General features: G+C 46.5%; 1 protein-coding gene across 4 annotated transcripts in view; it reads right to left on the bottom strand.

The window, feature by feature from the left end:
• The window catches only part of WWOX (WW domain containing oxidoreductase), a 916,676-nt gene that overhangs the window by 684,210 nt on the left and 217,782 nt on the right, over window positions 1-14,684 (bottom strand). For all 4 annotated transcript variants that reach the window (XR_826202.1, XM_010850783.1, XM_010850782.1 and 1 more), the window contains exon 6: window positions 740-828. Coding sequence is in view for 3 of the 4 variants with exons in the window: in XM_010850783.1 (XP_010849085.1) it covers window positions 740-828 (89 nt within the window). In the remaining variant the exon portion in view is untranslated. The remainder of the gene's footprint in view (window positions 1-739; window positions 829-14,684) is intronic.

Below are 14,684 nucleotides of genomic sequence, written 5' to 3'. Positions count from 1 at the left end.
AAAAAAAAAAAAAAAAAAAATCAGAGGGAACTGTAAAAATAAACACTTGGAAACAAAATATCGTAATGAAAAGGAAGCTAACCACCAGCGCTCTCCTCAGTTCTGGCTTTAAGAGCTGCTTGCTCTCTGTTAGGAAAGGCGGTTGGTAAGGGATGGCCAAAAAAAAAATCTGCCAGTCCTCAGCAAAGGCTCCCTCCTACAGGCATTTTTCAAAGTCTGAGAAAGAATGGAAAAACAGAAGTTCTCAGATGTGAGCCCACGCTTTTGGAACCGTGTCCACGTGCCACGTAAAACCATCGCAGGTTTGCGAAACAGTAAAACTTTCTTCCCGTGCTCTGAGGTTCAGCCCCCTTGTGGAACTAGAGAACTGACCTGATCTCTTCCTAAATGCAATTAAAATAGAACTTCTCCTCGATTCTGGGAGGCGCCTTGAAGATGTCTGCGATCAGGATGCAGCCTACAGTCAGCTGGCTTTTATGAGGTTGCTTTTTACTGATGCTTAGTAGGATCTTTTTGTTGTTTTCTGGGAGGCTGTTGTGAGATTGATGACACGTCTCATAATGAGGGGGGCTCAGAGTCAAAGAAATACGGTACACCTCGACCGGGCCAGTATAAATGAGCCTCCTGTTTGGACGCCAAGACGGCACAATAGCCTTCCGTCTTCCCGGTTGTGTTCATCTGATAAAGACATTACAATGGTGAGATATTATGATCTATAACCCCCCGCTGGAACACTCACACATTCTTGGCCTTGAACGCCTGAGCAAAATGCTGCACGCTACGGAGCAGAGCGAGGTCCAGGGTCATTGCTTCTACCTTGGCTTTGTGCTGGAATGAGAGAAAATAAAAAGAAATGATAAATAACAGCAAGTTTAGTTCATGGTATCAAGTTACAGTAAATGTGTTATGGAACATGTCGGAATTCCCCTGTTTAATATTAGACGCCCAGAGAGAATATAAATCATCGGAATGAATAGAAGAACGGGGCTTTTTACTGCCAAGTTTAGGGAGGATGGGAGGCTGGGACTCTGCTAAAACTCCAGGCTGAGGGGCTGTACTGTTTGACTCAGCGCCCGAAACAGGATCCACAGGGTCCGAGGGCTCACGTGTCTCCTCTCTAAGTGACTCCTAAAGGAAACTATAACGACAGGGGTACTCCAGGATGGAGCCCGCCTCCTGCAGGAACATCCGAGGCCACGTGGGAATCTCAAAAGCTGCCATCTGGGCTCTGAAACCACTCCACTAAGCCTGCCTCAAAAATGAAACACAAGGCGTGGACAGAAAGTACAAAGGCAGGCAAAGCTCGGTAACACCAATGGAGCCCGACAGTTCCGCACGCCCCTGCTTTAGAAACGCAGACGAGCCGGGTTAGAGAGCCCTGGTTTAGAGACCCTGTGAGCTCTGCGGACATGAGGCACACGTGGGTCACGATAATGATGCTCCTGCTGTCTAACCCCGGGTGACGGTGGGTGGGCACTCACAGGCATCATCACGTGTCACCCCCAGGACAACTGAAGGATCCCTTGTATTTGGCCTGTTTTACACTGTGGCATCTTATAAGAGACTGAATACAGAGCTAAGAAGTGTGGATGGTGAGACCTCAAGCCAGTCTGACACTGAAGCCCAAACTCCCTCCTGGAGCCACACCGGAAGCGCTCCACAGTCACTGAAGCCGCCCCACCCCACTGCACGGCCCCCAGCACAGTTCCAGAAAGACCATGCCTTTCAAACAGGCCCTGTGTTTACCAGGCCCTCCCGATTTTTAAGTCTGCCTGGACTTTGCTGTGTTGGCTGAAATGCTATGACTTTTTAGATCTCTCTCCTCAGAACAGACGGCCAGGCTACCTGCCTGTTCAGGTAAGTGGATTCCCATAAGACAAGCAGTGAACTTGGGAATCCTTGTCTAGACTGCGATGCTGAAGTAAGACTAGCGAGAATGACACGGTGCTCGGATGCTCTGAAGGGGATGCCCGTGGCTCAGTGGAGGGCACCCTCCCCCTGGACGGACACACAGGCTGTGCTGAGACGCTTAGTGTGTCTGCAGAAGTCCACCTCGGCCACCAACGCCCTGGACTGCGACCCGAGGCCCAGGCCGTGGACAGTGAACACCAGGCCAATGCAGCTGGAATGCACACAGACTCTGGGCCACCTAAGCTTTCTGAGCCTCAGTTTCCTCACTTGTAAATGAGGAATGTTGATTATCTACTCACAGAGTTGTGAGGCTAAGTGCAAAGCACCTAACAGCCTGCCTGGAAGACAGAAGGTGTTTCATCACTTTAACCGGAAGGAGGGAAGATGCCGTGGTGAAGCTCTTTCCCCGAGGCCACTGCGTAATAAATGGTTGTTCAGGAGGGCGACAGGGCAGCAGGGTGGGTGAAACTGTGTTCACGACAAGTGAGGCTTCCCCCCAAAGACCACGTCGTTCCAGATCACTCTTGGACCCTGGAGGATCCAGGTCCTGCCACTAACAGGGCCCAGTTTCCGGGAAAGGATGTAGAGAGGAATTCAATGACCTCCCCAAACCCCAACACTCTGGTAAAGGCAAGTTGGCCGAAGTGGATTTTAAATTCCTCAGGTAACAGCACCAGCTGCACACACCTGCAGATTCTGGAAGAATGAGAAGCATCTAACCTGATCCAGGAAAAGAGGAGCGTGCCAACACGTGGGTTTCATTAGAGCTTCCTGAGATAGGGGAATATTAGAGCTGGAGGGTTCATAGTAAGGCAAGGCCACAGCCCTCATCCCACTTGAAGGTAAACTGCCACCAGGAGAAGGGGCTGCACCCGAGTGATGCCGTACCCTGTACAGAGGGCTCAGGACTCCAGATGGGGAGCAAACCGCACCCCCACCCCCCATCCCCACTTTCTGTCTGCGTGACGGATGTTTATCTGTGGCTCAAGCCTTTGGAGCAGGAAGTCTGTCAAAATGGCTAGCTTTCCTTCCCCATAGATTCTTATGCCTCCGGAATGCTCAACTACCAGTTCTGACGTTCAGACGTGGCAACTCAAGTGGCCTTTCACCCTCATCCTGCTCCTCAGGCCCCAGCCGCCCCTGGCGCAGAGCACGACACTCGTCGCCAGCACAGAATCTTACAGAGCTTTGAATGGATCGCAAGAAGAAAACCGGATATTTCTCCTATTAAGGGAATGGTGGTAAAGACAGACATCGCACCTCTCAGCTGAGTCCCTGATGGAAACCCCCAAGGAATGTGCTGGCTACATATTAGAAAAGAATGCATGTACATTTTTCCCCCATAAAACAGGGAGAACATTCCCAGATGGTGACCCCAAAGCGGAAATTTCCATGAAAGCGATGGCCTGGCCAAGCCGGCCTTTGTGTTCTTCTAATGTGCGGTTTGCACGTGGTACGCTGTCTTTTGGTACCATCCCCCACCCCCACCACCTCGCCCTTTGCTGGAAGATAAAACACAGGGCTGCCACCACCAATAAGAACAAAATCAGAACATACGTATCCAGGGGGAACAAGGGGTCACAAGCCATCCAGTCGTTCAACAGACTTGGGTTACTGGGCTCCTGGGGACAGTGACTCAATTCCACACCCAATCACTCAGGTGATTCCCCTGCCCCTGGTATCGGGTTTCCTGTTTCTGCTACTGACCCTGAGAGAACCAGAGGGACTGCGTGCACAGTTTAGTTAAGCCCCGAGAAGGGAAAACACAGCTTTTAGAAGGAGGGTGCACAAGTGTGCTGATGTGTGTGTGTGTTGGGGGGGGGGTGTGGGTTGCTCTTCTGGTTGTCTAACAAACTTCACAACGTGACAGAAATGTTTTTATCATGGGACGTGCTCTAAATGAGAAGGCAGGGGCTGACGGATTGCAAACAGACAGCATTTCTGAGGGATAAACTGCTGATTGCTAGGTGAAAGCAAGAGGCCCCATCTGCCAATGTAAGCTTTCCTGCTGAGTCTATGAATTTGGGACTGACCACAATCCGCTTTCTTGGTATAACTCATTTCTGCTGTTGTTGTTGTTGACTTTAATTTGGAAGGAATTATAGACTCGCAAGAAGTGGCAAACACAGTACCCGAAAATGCTCACATACCCATCTCCCAGCATCCCCCAGAGGGGACGACTTATCCAAGCAGCACATCATCAAAACCAGAAAATCGACATTGTCACAAAGTAATTCATTAGACTCCAGATGTTACTTGGATTTCACCAGTTCGGGGATGCACTCATTTTCTTTTATTTGAAATATCTATGCGTATAATTCTATGACATTTTTATCACATGCAGAAATTCATAGAACTATCACCACATTCAAGATACAGAACTCTTCCATCTCCACTGAAGAACCGCTGAGTTTTTCAACTAAGATGTTAAATCAGCATATGCCACCCAGGACGTGAAAAGTTCTGACCCTGTCTGGCCAGTCTCTGGGCTCTAGATTTGCAACACACACACACTTCTAGCTTAAAACATTTTTGTAGCTTGGAATGGCCAACAAGATACGACCCAATCCCTTACTGTGTGGCTCACACAAGTGCCTCCGTGTGAGTCAAGACGACCTTCAACAAGGAAGGAGCCCCCAAACTTCAATGTCATAAGAAAACCAAGGATTATGACTAGTTCGTGCCTCGTGTTCCTCCCAGGTCAGTGGGGCCCCGTCACTGTGACTGGCCAGGGGCCCAGGCAGGTGGAGCCCGGGGGTGTTTCCATCCTCCGCAACGTCACCAGCCTCCACAGGGCGGGCAGAGAATATGGCTGCATACTGCATGTCGTGGGCTGCCACCCTGCGGTGCCAGGTGTTGCTTCTGCTGATATTTTGTTGGCAGAGCATGTTTTGGGGCTGTGCCTAGCTTCAAAAAGGTGCAACCCCCCACATGCCCAGCAAGAAGAGAAATGCAAACATGTACACAATGAATGACGCACAGTCCATGAGTTTGCCCTCTTTACTCTCCAGGCTCATTTCAGGCCATTTCACTAGTCATAGAAACATTTAGAAAAGACAGATGGATATGGACAAAAAGTATCTACAATGCCACCACCCCAATATTAACTGTTTCCCTATGTCCCTCCCCCTTCCCTCCTCTCTACCCATCTACCCATCTACCCATCTATCCAGCCAACCAGCCCCCCACCTAGCTTTGGCTGACAGAGACAACTTCCTACTAAACTTTGAATCTTTAAATGCTATAAAATGCCTATCCAACCCTTCCCCAAATCTGCACTCTTTTCTTTAACCACACCAATGTACACAAGTTTATCATCTCAGGGAAAAGAGGAATGCAAACATACCTTAAATTCTGTCTACAGATGCCAGCACCCATCATTTTAAAGCAGGAATGCACAGGTGGCACCCCACACGTGAAGCAGCAGGCAACATCTAAGAAGCTGAGACACCCACCTGCTCCCAGCCACCCCCAGGTTCAGCCAAAAGACAGAGTAATGAAGCAACCCACATAGTTTTCTTCCACCTTCCTGGAAGTCGGGGACAGCAGGTGGTGGCACAGCCCACTGACACTCTCGGTAGAACGAGTCTTCCTGGGCTGTTCTTTGCTAGGTTCCCAAAACCTGTCTTAGTGGTTCAAGGGTCTACAAGTACAGAGTCAAGGGGGTTCTTGCTGTTGTTACACAGGACTGCTCTCTCATACCACTGCATGACCACAATCAGCCAAGTACGACTCAGGCGTGGCACTGCCTGAGACCAAAGGAGCCACGCGGGGACTGTGCGGAACATCCACGGGGACAGCAGAGCCGGGCTGACCAGGAGGAGCCACAGTCCGGCCTGACAGCAGCACTGGCTGTGTGGCTGCAGGACAGCGGTGTGGCCGCTCTGGGCCTCAGCGTTCCTGCTGCAACGGCCATTTGCCTTGAACGGCTAGGGCAAAGAGTAGGTATGGTGCACACGAGGTATGAGGCACGGAAGTAACGATCATTATCATTTGTAAAACCACTGTTAGAACAGGACACCGATTCTTTGTTTTTCAACCATAAGGCATATTACCAATTGCAGTCTTTCCTTATTTCACAAAATTTACTTAAGCAGGCTACAGTCCATAGGGTCGCAAAGTGCTGGACATGACCGAGTGAGAGAGCACAGCACGTGATATGCTTGGCATTTATCTTTCATTGAAGAGTCATGGGAAAAGTCTTTTGAAGTATCTATCATTTCCCCCATTTCACAGCCTCGAAAACAGAGGTTTTTACAGTTTAAAGTGGCACAGCCTAGACACTGATTTGGGTTTCGAACTGAGACTCGACTGGTTCCAACACTCGTGTCTTCACTGGATTATCACTACCGGCCCTAGCCCTGTTCTCGTATTCTTCAATGCCTGACACTGAGAAGCTATCAAGAAATTAACGTCCTCTATAAATTCTTGTTTGTGTCTATTTTACATCATATTTATTTCATACACTTAGAATTTACAAGAGAAGCCTAGTAGTGAAGGAGAAAATGTAACCAAGGCAATAATGTACATTCAGAGCTTATTGCTAATGGCACCCTGCAAATTCTAATCCAATGGGCCTTAATTGCATTATGCTGATGCCTCTCACCCTTCTACTTTACATATGCTTGGTCCTGATTTTATGTTCTGCAAACTTAAATAGGAGTTGTCACATTTACAGCAGCGGGAGACACCAGCGATGAGCATGTTATTGATATGACATTATTCACTGAACTACAGTACAGACCTAACTACACCGGTTCCGTAACTTGTCAGAATCCTATGTGGTACTTTGTATCGCTCATTTCTTCAGTATTATGAAAGTGATGTTATTGTGGCTGTGGGTGTCAGCCTCTTTGCTGGGAAACGCAGGAGCAGACAGGGACGTGCATCTCCTTTTGGCTCTTGTATGTCTCAGAGCAACCCAAATCAGCATGGTGAGAGAGCTAGATGGGAGTCTGCCCAACCTTGAACAAGTCTAAAGATAAAAAGGACGCCCTGATCAGGGACTGACCTGGTGGTCCAGTGGCCAAGGCTGCATGCTTCCAATACAGGGGGCCTGGGTTCGATCCTGGCTCTGGGAACTAGATCCCACGTGCACAACTTTGCATACTACAACTAGTTACACATTGCAACTAAAGATCACGTGTGCTGCAATGAGGATCGAAGACCCTGCGTGCTTCAACTAAGACCCAGCACAGCCAAAATGTTAATAAATGAATATGTTTTAACAAAAGGATGTTCTGATAAGTGCTCTTTCTGCAACAGCATTTCTACCCAAGGAGAAGGCAGAGTTTAAGAGTCTCTTTCATGGCTCTCCGCGCCTGTGTCACTTGGTACGCCTCTGCGCCTTTCACCAGGAAAACGCTCTTGAAGAAGAGTCCAATTTACAAAATAGGGAACCAAACCAGAAACGACCCTTAGCAAAGCCCTGGGTTTTCCTTCAAGCCTTGAAGGAGAAGGGTTGACTTCGTCATTCCTGACCTTCAGATCACCCATCAAGCAGGAAACGTCACTCCTGAGCTTCCACAGATGCCCCCCCCCACCAAAGTCCGCCCTCCCTCCAAAATACAGTGATAAACATGCCTAATAAGAAAATCATGACAATACTTTTTTCATTACACATAGGTCAAAATTTCTGCCTTGGGTTGCTGGAACTCAATTTATAAAGTAACTGTTTCAATATCTATAGGTGATTGTGAGGCTGATTCAAGGAGAAACTGCACCGGATAACGGCTTATTTAATTTGGTGTATGACTTACGCACCATGTAAAGTAAAACTATTAAAGATGCTTAGACAGTAATTGGCAGTATTTTGCACTCTGGACAAAAAAATGCTTATCTTGCCAGAAACTAACAAGAGAAGGAAAATTATTCGAAAACCTTCCAATTTCCCTCTATGCTATGCATTCACTTTGCAGCTTAAAAACAGTTTAAGAGGATGGCAAATGGCACGGGAGCTTGGCAGCCGACATGATCGGGCATTTACGCCTGGCTATTGAAGAAAGAGACTTTTTTCATGGTGAATTTTTCATCCTAATGTAAGTGATGATTTACGTTAACTATAGGTAAAGCATGGTTACATTTTCCTGAAGGATTGCAGGCAAGTAGAGAGTAGTACAATAAGTTGAAGCGTAAAAGCTTTCTCTGTCATAATATTTATTATAATGGCATATAAAATAGCTGAAATAAATAATAGATGACTAAAGGTAAATTAATATGATAAAGAATCCTTCAGCAGACACCATTACTTTTGACTGTTCGAGTTTTATACACAGTTGAAGACTCTTTAATAAACAGGCCCTATGTCTTATGTAAGTACTGGAAACATCCACGGCGTGCTCTAAAGGCAACAGACTGGACATCAGCTAATCTACTGCATAATTATATCCTCAACAGGAGCAGCCTATATGTTTTGAACATTTTAATACGTAGGTTCTTAATGAAACTTGTTAAGCATCTGAAGCCCCTTCTTTGCAGAAGTTGCTGATAAAATAAATCTGGTGCCCTGCACCCCAAGATTCAGATAGGTGTACAGACAAATGGAGACAGTGGCATCGACATTTATACACAGCATCACGTGTAAACTAGACAGTTGGTGACAGGTTGCTATTTAACACAGGAAGCCCAGCCTGGCGCTCTGTGATGACCCAGAGGGGTGGGTTGGGGGAGGGGAGGGACGCTCCAGAGGGAGGGGCCATATGCATGTTGGGGCTATACTGTGTGGCTGTACAGTGGAAACCAACACAACACTGTCAAGAAATTTTCCTCCAATTAAAGAACAATTTTTTTTTTTAATAGGAAAAAAAACTCACAGAGAGATATGGGGTCTGTTGACTATCTAGTGACAGGTCAGTGGCAGTTAGTTTCAATGACTACAGAGAAAGAGAAATGAGAATATCTGCTCTGGTTGAAAGGCTTCTGGATTCCACTTGAAAGACCTGTGAAGTGTGAGAGATGCTCAGATGGAGAGAGACGATCTCCATTACAACGCTCAGGATGGAGAGAATCACACGCTACCAGGACAGCACCTGCCTGGAGGATTCTCACCATGGACACGCCAGCCCCAGGGGACACCCGGTGGGGTCTGGACACATTTCTGGGGGAGGGCTGCTCTGGTATCTTGGGGGTAGAGCCCAGGGACGCTGACAAACATCCTACAGCGAGCCCCAGACGGGAACAGTGCTGAGGCTGCATGTGTCGGTTTGGGGACAGGGACTGTGATTCACCCCAAGTGGGCTTCAACAATTTAAATTTATCCTTATTTATAAAAATATAACTGGTTCACTGAGCAAAGTACAAATAATACAGAAGTGGATAATGTATCAAGAGAAAGTGTCTGGGATCCTGCTGCCCCAAGATACACAGAGTGACGGTTTGAGGCAAACCCTTCCAGGATACGTTTCCCACACGTATAAAAACACTGGGCCGCAGCGGATTTCTACAAACACTGTGTCGTAGCTTACGTGTTAGTCTACTCTGTAATCTGGTTTTTCACAATCAACACCTAAGAGAATACACCGAAATGGAACTCCACCCACATTCTTCTCAACCAGTAGGTTTACCCAGTAGAGGAGTGTTCAAACATTTATTAAAAATTGATCTGGGGCTTCTCTGATGGTACAGTGGTTAAGGCTCTGAGCTTCCAATATAGGGGGATGGGTTTGATCCCTGGTCAAGGAACTAATACCTCATATATTGCACAGCACAACCAAAAAGACAAATAAAAAATTTTTAATCCAGTTAAAAAATTTATTTAAAAAATGATCCCCTTTGGATGTCTCAGTCCTCTACAGCCTTCACTAGCTTTGTGAACTTTTTACTTAAATTCCCAAAGCCTGACCTTACTTATCTGTAAAAAATAGAAATAATAGAAGAATCCCTTCCCTGGGATTACTGTGGGAACTCAGTAAGATAATATCCATGGGAAGCACCTTAAACACATATGCTCTAAGTGCTAACTATTGCTGTTGCTGTAATTAATATTACTTTATGTAGTTTCCAGGTTTTTGTTCCTAAAAGCAATGTTGTAATATCTATGTTTTGCAATAAACAATTTTTTTCTATAGGATAAGATCCTGGAAGTAGAACTGCCATGTCAAGCGACATCTATATTTTAAATTTTGATGCATTTTTGCTGGGTGTCCTCCAAAAAGGTTAGAGCAAATTCTATTCCCAAGAACACTGCAGGAGACTATGAAAGAAAATCGAAACAACTGAAAATCCACACTGATATTTACAGTCGATTAAAATGAAGTTTCATATCTCTGTCTCTGATTTCTGGTACACAGTGAGTGGCGCAGAGCAGGTTTCCAAGACAGGGTTTAATTTAGAACATGAATGAATGAATAATGCACCACCGGAACCCGGGACAAATTCCTCAGAAGAGATAAAAGTAGGCTAGTGAGGCTGGCAACAGTGATTTCCCATAATCCGCTGCAAAGGCAGGCCACTCAGAAGCTGGCCACGCTGCCTGCTGACGAATGTGAGCCCGGTATGCAGAGCATGCAGTAAGCATACAACGGTACCACCATGCCTGGGGAGTGACCACGACAGTCACTTTCAATTTGTGGATGAGTCCAGAGAGGAATCTTTCTGAGGTTCTGCAGAAGCAAAGCAGCATATTCAACAGACGAACTAGAAAAGGTTAAAAAGAGTATGTGCTTCCCAGAGAAACAAAGTTTCCTGCTTAAGGTGGCATCTGTCTAAACAGCCTCTAATAAGTTCCAACAAAAGCACCCAGAAAGGCAGAAAAGCTAGAAACTCGGTTCGCAGCACACACACACACACACACACACACACACACACACACACACACACAGTGAAGGTGTCCGCAAATGTTGCACGTCTTCTACATTAGCCATGGGACCCAATAACTTACTTGTAAAAAGGAACTGGAAAAGGAATTGAAACAGCGATAACAAAGAAGATGCTCTTTTTTAGGGAGGGAGATTTAATTATTAAATCACTTATGGCCTGGTTTTGCCAGTTAAAATGGTAAGAGACAGTAAACAGCTTTATACTATATAAGAGAAAATGTAAATCATGTATGTGAAAGTTTCAAGAAGAAAAATATCAGAAGGGAGGGAGGGAGAAAGGAAACAGAGGGAGGGAGGGGAGGGAAAGAATATGAGAGAGAGAAAGACGGAGGAGGAGGAGGAAGAAAGTCAGTTTAGCTTCCAAACTAGCAGCAGCAGGGAAAAAAATGCTTGGGGTTCACAGGATATTAAGAAACTGGATCGATGCAAAAATAAAATCCAAAAAAGAACTAAAATTATTAATAAAGGAAAACACCTGATAGACAGGAAATACAAAATGAAATTTAGAAATTAGTAGAGATTCACACATAATCACAAGAGAAATTAAAAGGACTTAAATTCACACGTTAAAGGCAGAAGCCAACTAGAATTCAAGAATGACCTCCATGTTGTATAAAATAGATAGTGTGGACAGAGAAAACCAGCACCTCCCAGACCTGCTCTCCCTGGTCCACAGTACTAGGCTATGTTGAGAAGAGACGTACCAGCTTGGAACTACATTTCCCAGCCTGCACTGTGGTGGGGCAGGGCCTCCAGGTTTCCACCAATGGCCTGTGAGTGGAATATGTGTGTGCGCGTGTGCGTGCGTGAGGCCCTCCACCCTGGGCTACTCATCACGTGACCTGGGTTTCCCATATTCTTTCTCCTTCCATCTGAGGGATGCAGACTGTAACAATTTCTAGTGAGGCCACTAGATGCAAGGAGCTCCCATACTTTATGCACTGAATGGGCCACCGCCCCTATCAACTGGGGACACCCGATGTGGATCTGGAAATCACTCTGGAAATCACCTGGTACAGCTGTTGTCTCTCACAACTTCAAGTGGCAGTGCGGTTGGCGGCTCCCTGCTGCTTTCACCTGAAGAAGCAGCAGCACACTGTTGGCAAGCAGAAATGAAATCTGGGACATCAGGGGGTTTAAAAATCCAATTGATTCTGGAGCCCAAACAGTATAAAGTAAGCCTGAAAACACCTCTGAGAGCAGATGGCCCGTTACAATCCCAATCTCTGAATTAATTCAAAGAATTCAGGCCAGGAGCATGTATCGGGTTAGTGATGTAACTTTTCCACCCAAGTCCTTTATTCCAGGTAGCGGTGTGGTTGCTAAGGAATAGAGAGAAGGAGAGACAGAGGTAGACAGACAGATTGAGAGAAGCTCAGAAAACAGTCAGGTGCTCCTGTCCCATGAGGTTTCGCAGGCTTGTCTGACAGCTTCCCCAGGACTGCTACTGAAAGGCAAGTCCTAACAGGAGCCTAGGAAAGAGGGGCCCGTGAGGAGTGGCAGAATGACACGCAGATTCACAGCAGTGACCAGGTGACCCTGCCCCTCAGTGCCCGAAGCATGCCAGCTTGGGCACGGGCACGTGGCCATGTTCACATCCGCCTCCGAGGTCTGCTCTCTTGTAGCCAAAAGGGACAATGAATCACGTGGGGTAATTCTGTTAAAAGGCAGCTAAGTTAGAGAGCAAGTGTTTTCAGAAGAGCAGTGCACACAGCGTTAGAGCTGGGGAGGGGACACCACCTTGTCAGCGTCCATTAGAAGCCACTTTGGAATGCGCGCACGTACGGCGGCTCGGCCTCGGCGCGCCTTCTTCAGTATTCATAACAGTGTCGTCCTTGCTCCCTCTGGTTCCCCGATACAGACGGTCTCTTCAGGCAGAGTTTCTGCTGCTGACGGGATGGGGTGGCCAGAGCTTTCTCTGGTGTAAAGGGAGGACCTCGTCCATGTGGTCCCCTTTTTCTCAAGGAAAGCAGACTTTAGAGGCTGCACGCCTTTTGGGGGCACCAGGTCTGCAGCATAAGCCCCAGAAGGATTCGGGGGAGTTCTGGCTGAGGATCACGTTTTCTAGTTCATCTAAGTGTCACCGCTCATCACACAACCAGGAGTTGTCAGACTTCCTGCCCCGGGTACACTTAAAAAACCCAGTCCAAGGGGCAAGCGCTCACTGCTAATTAAACACTTAGGAGGGCTTACTCTCTGACAGGTACTATTCAGAGAAGGGAGGATTATGGACTCTGCTACATTTCACCCCGATGAGCCGTTACAAAGTAGACTCAATTACCTGCACTTTTCAAACAAAACAAAGGCTGAAAAAGCATCCAAAAAAAAATTCTGCTTGAAAAGCCATATAATCAGCAGTTGGCAGAAGTGGGATTTTAGTTTTTCCTCCACTCTGATAAGCCATTCCTCCTTAAGATAGTATTATTGCTTTGGTGCCAGAACTTTCTTTCCAACCCTGAAGTTTTCCCTAAATCCAGGAGATTGTGGAGGGTTCCAAATGTACTTCACTCCCAAGAATGTTGTTCTTTCCATGAACCCAAAGCCTTTATACTTTTTTTTTCTGACCGTTAAAATGTTAACTTCATGATTAAAAAAAAAAAAAAGAATGTTGATTTCCACCTCTCCCCTCTGCCTCAACCTCCAGACTCTGGAAGAGTCAAGAGAGACATCTAAGTCATGTGTAATTGGAAATGTTTCCATATGTGTAGAAATAAGATACTAATCTAACCACCTGCTCACCAGAAGGTAGTGAAACAGATTTTTCTTTCCAAATGGCCCTAAGTCCTCCAGAAAGTCAGCAAACTTTCTCTTGATTAGGCCAGTTAGTATTTTAGGTTTTGCTAGCCACACAAACAACTCGACTTTTGCAGCATGGATGCAAAAGCTCCCATAGACACTGTCAACCAATGGGTGAAATTGAGTTCCAATAAAACTTTATTTACAAAAACAGGTGTCAGACTTCCTCCTGGTGTGGCACAGTTTGCTGAAACCTGTTTCAGGACAAGAGTCAGGCAAGCTGGGTGTGTTTCCGACAGTCTGGCAGTCTTATAATTAATGTAATTTGCAGATTCCACTGAAGATAGGAAAAAATAGAGCATTACATGATGCCTTAAATAATGTGTGCTGACTGATCACGGGGCCACCTGATAAAGACGTAGCTCATAGACAGCATTAAGAGTTCCAAGTAGTGTGTACAAAGAGCGGTAGGTATCTGCTAACACTGCTTCTTGCAAAATGTGTCTACTGCTAAAAATCTGAATTTCAGGAGTATCACATGTTGTTAAGTATCAGCACTAAATGGTTTCTGCAATTCCATATATCTGCTTGAACACAGGATTGCTGTGAAAAATATTATGGCCACTCTGCTGCTACTGCTGCTGCTGCTAAGTCTCTTCAGTCGTGTCTGATTCTGTGCGACCCCATAGATGGCAGCCCACCAGGCCCCACCGTCCCTGGGATTCTCCAGGCAAGAACACTGGAGTGGGTTGCCATTTCCTCCTCCAATGCATGAAAGTGAAAAGTGAAAGGGAAGTCGCCCAGTCGTGTCCGACCCTCAGCGACCGCATGGACTGCAGCTACCAGGCTCCTCCGTCCATGGGATTTCCCAGGCAAGAGTACTGGAGTGGGTTGCCATTGCCTTCTCTGATGGCCACTCTGGAAGGTTATAAAAACCTGTTAGAGAAACTGAAACAGGGGTTTCTAGACATCTTCCAAGCATGCCAATCCTTGGGCATTTAGGGTGTGAAGGACAGACTTTTCCACTGGGCTCAAAGGTATGCTCCAGATCTGCTAATGATTCTCTCCAAAATCCTAACAGGCATCACATCGGAAGCTCCATCTTGGCCACCGGGAATGAGAGCATGGCATTTCCGTCTTGTGCATGTGCATTTGCAGTGCAGAAAACCAAAACAACAACACAACACCTCTCGCAATGGAAAGAGAACCTCGCACTTTCCT

This window comes from Bison bison, unplaced genomic scaffold, assembly GCF_000754665.1.
Source record: "Bison bison bison isolate TAMUID 2011002044 unplaced genomic scaffold, Bison_UMD1.0 scf7180017864295, whole genome shotgun sequence".
In the NCBI taxonomy this organism is placed as follows: domain Eukaryota; kingdom Metazoa; phylum Chordata; class Mammalia; order Artiodactyla; family Bovidae; genus Bison; species Bison bison.
This window is presented reverse-complemented; position numbering and strand designations above follow the sequence as displayed.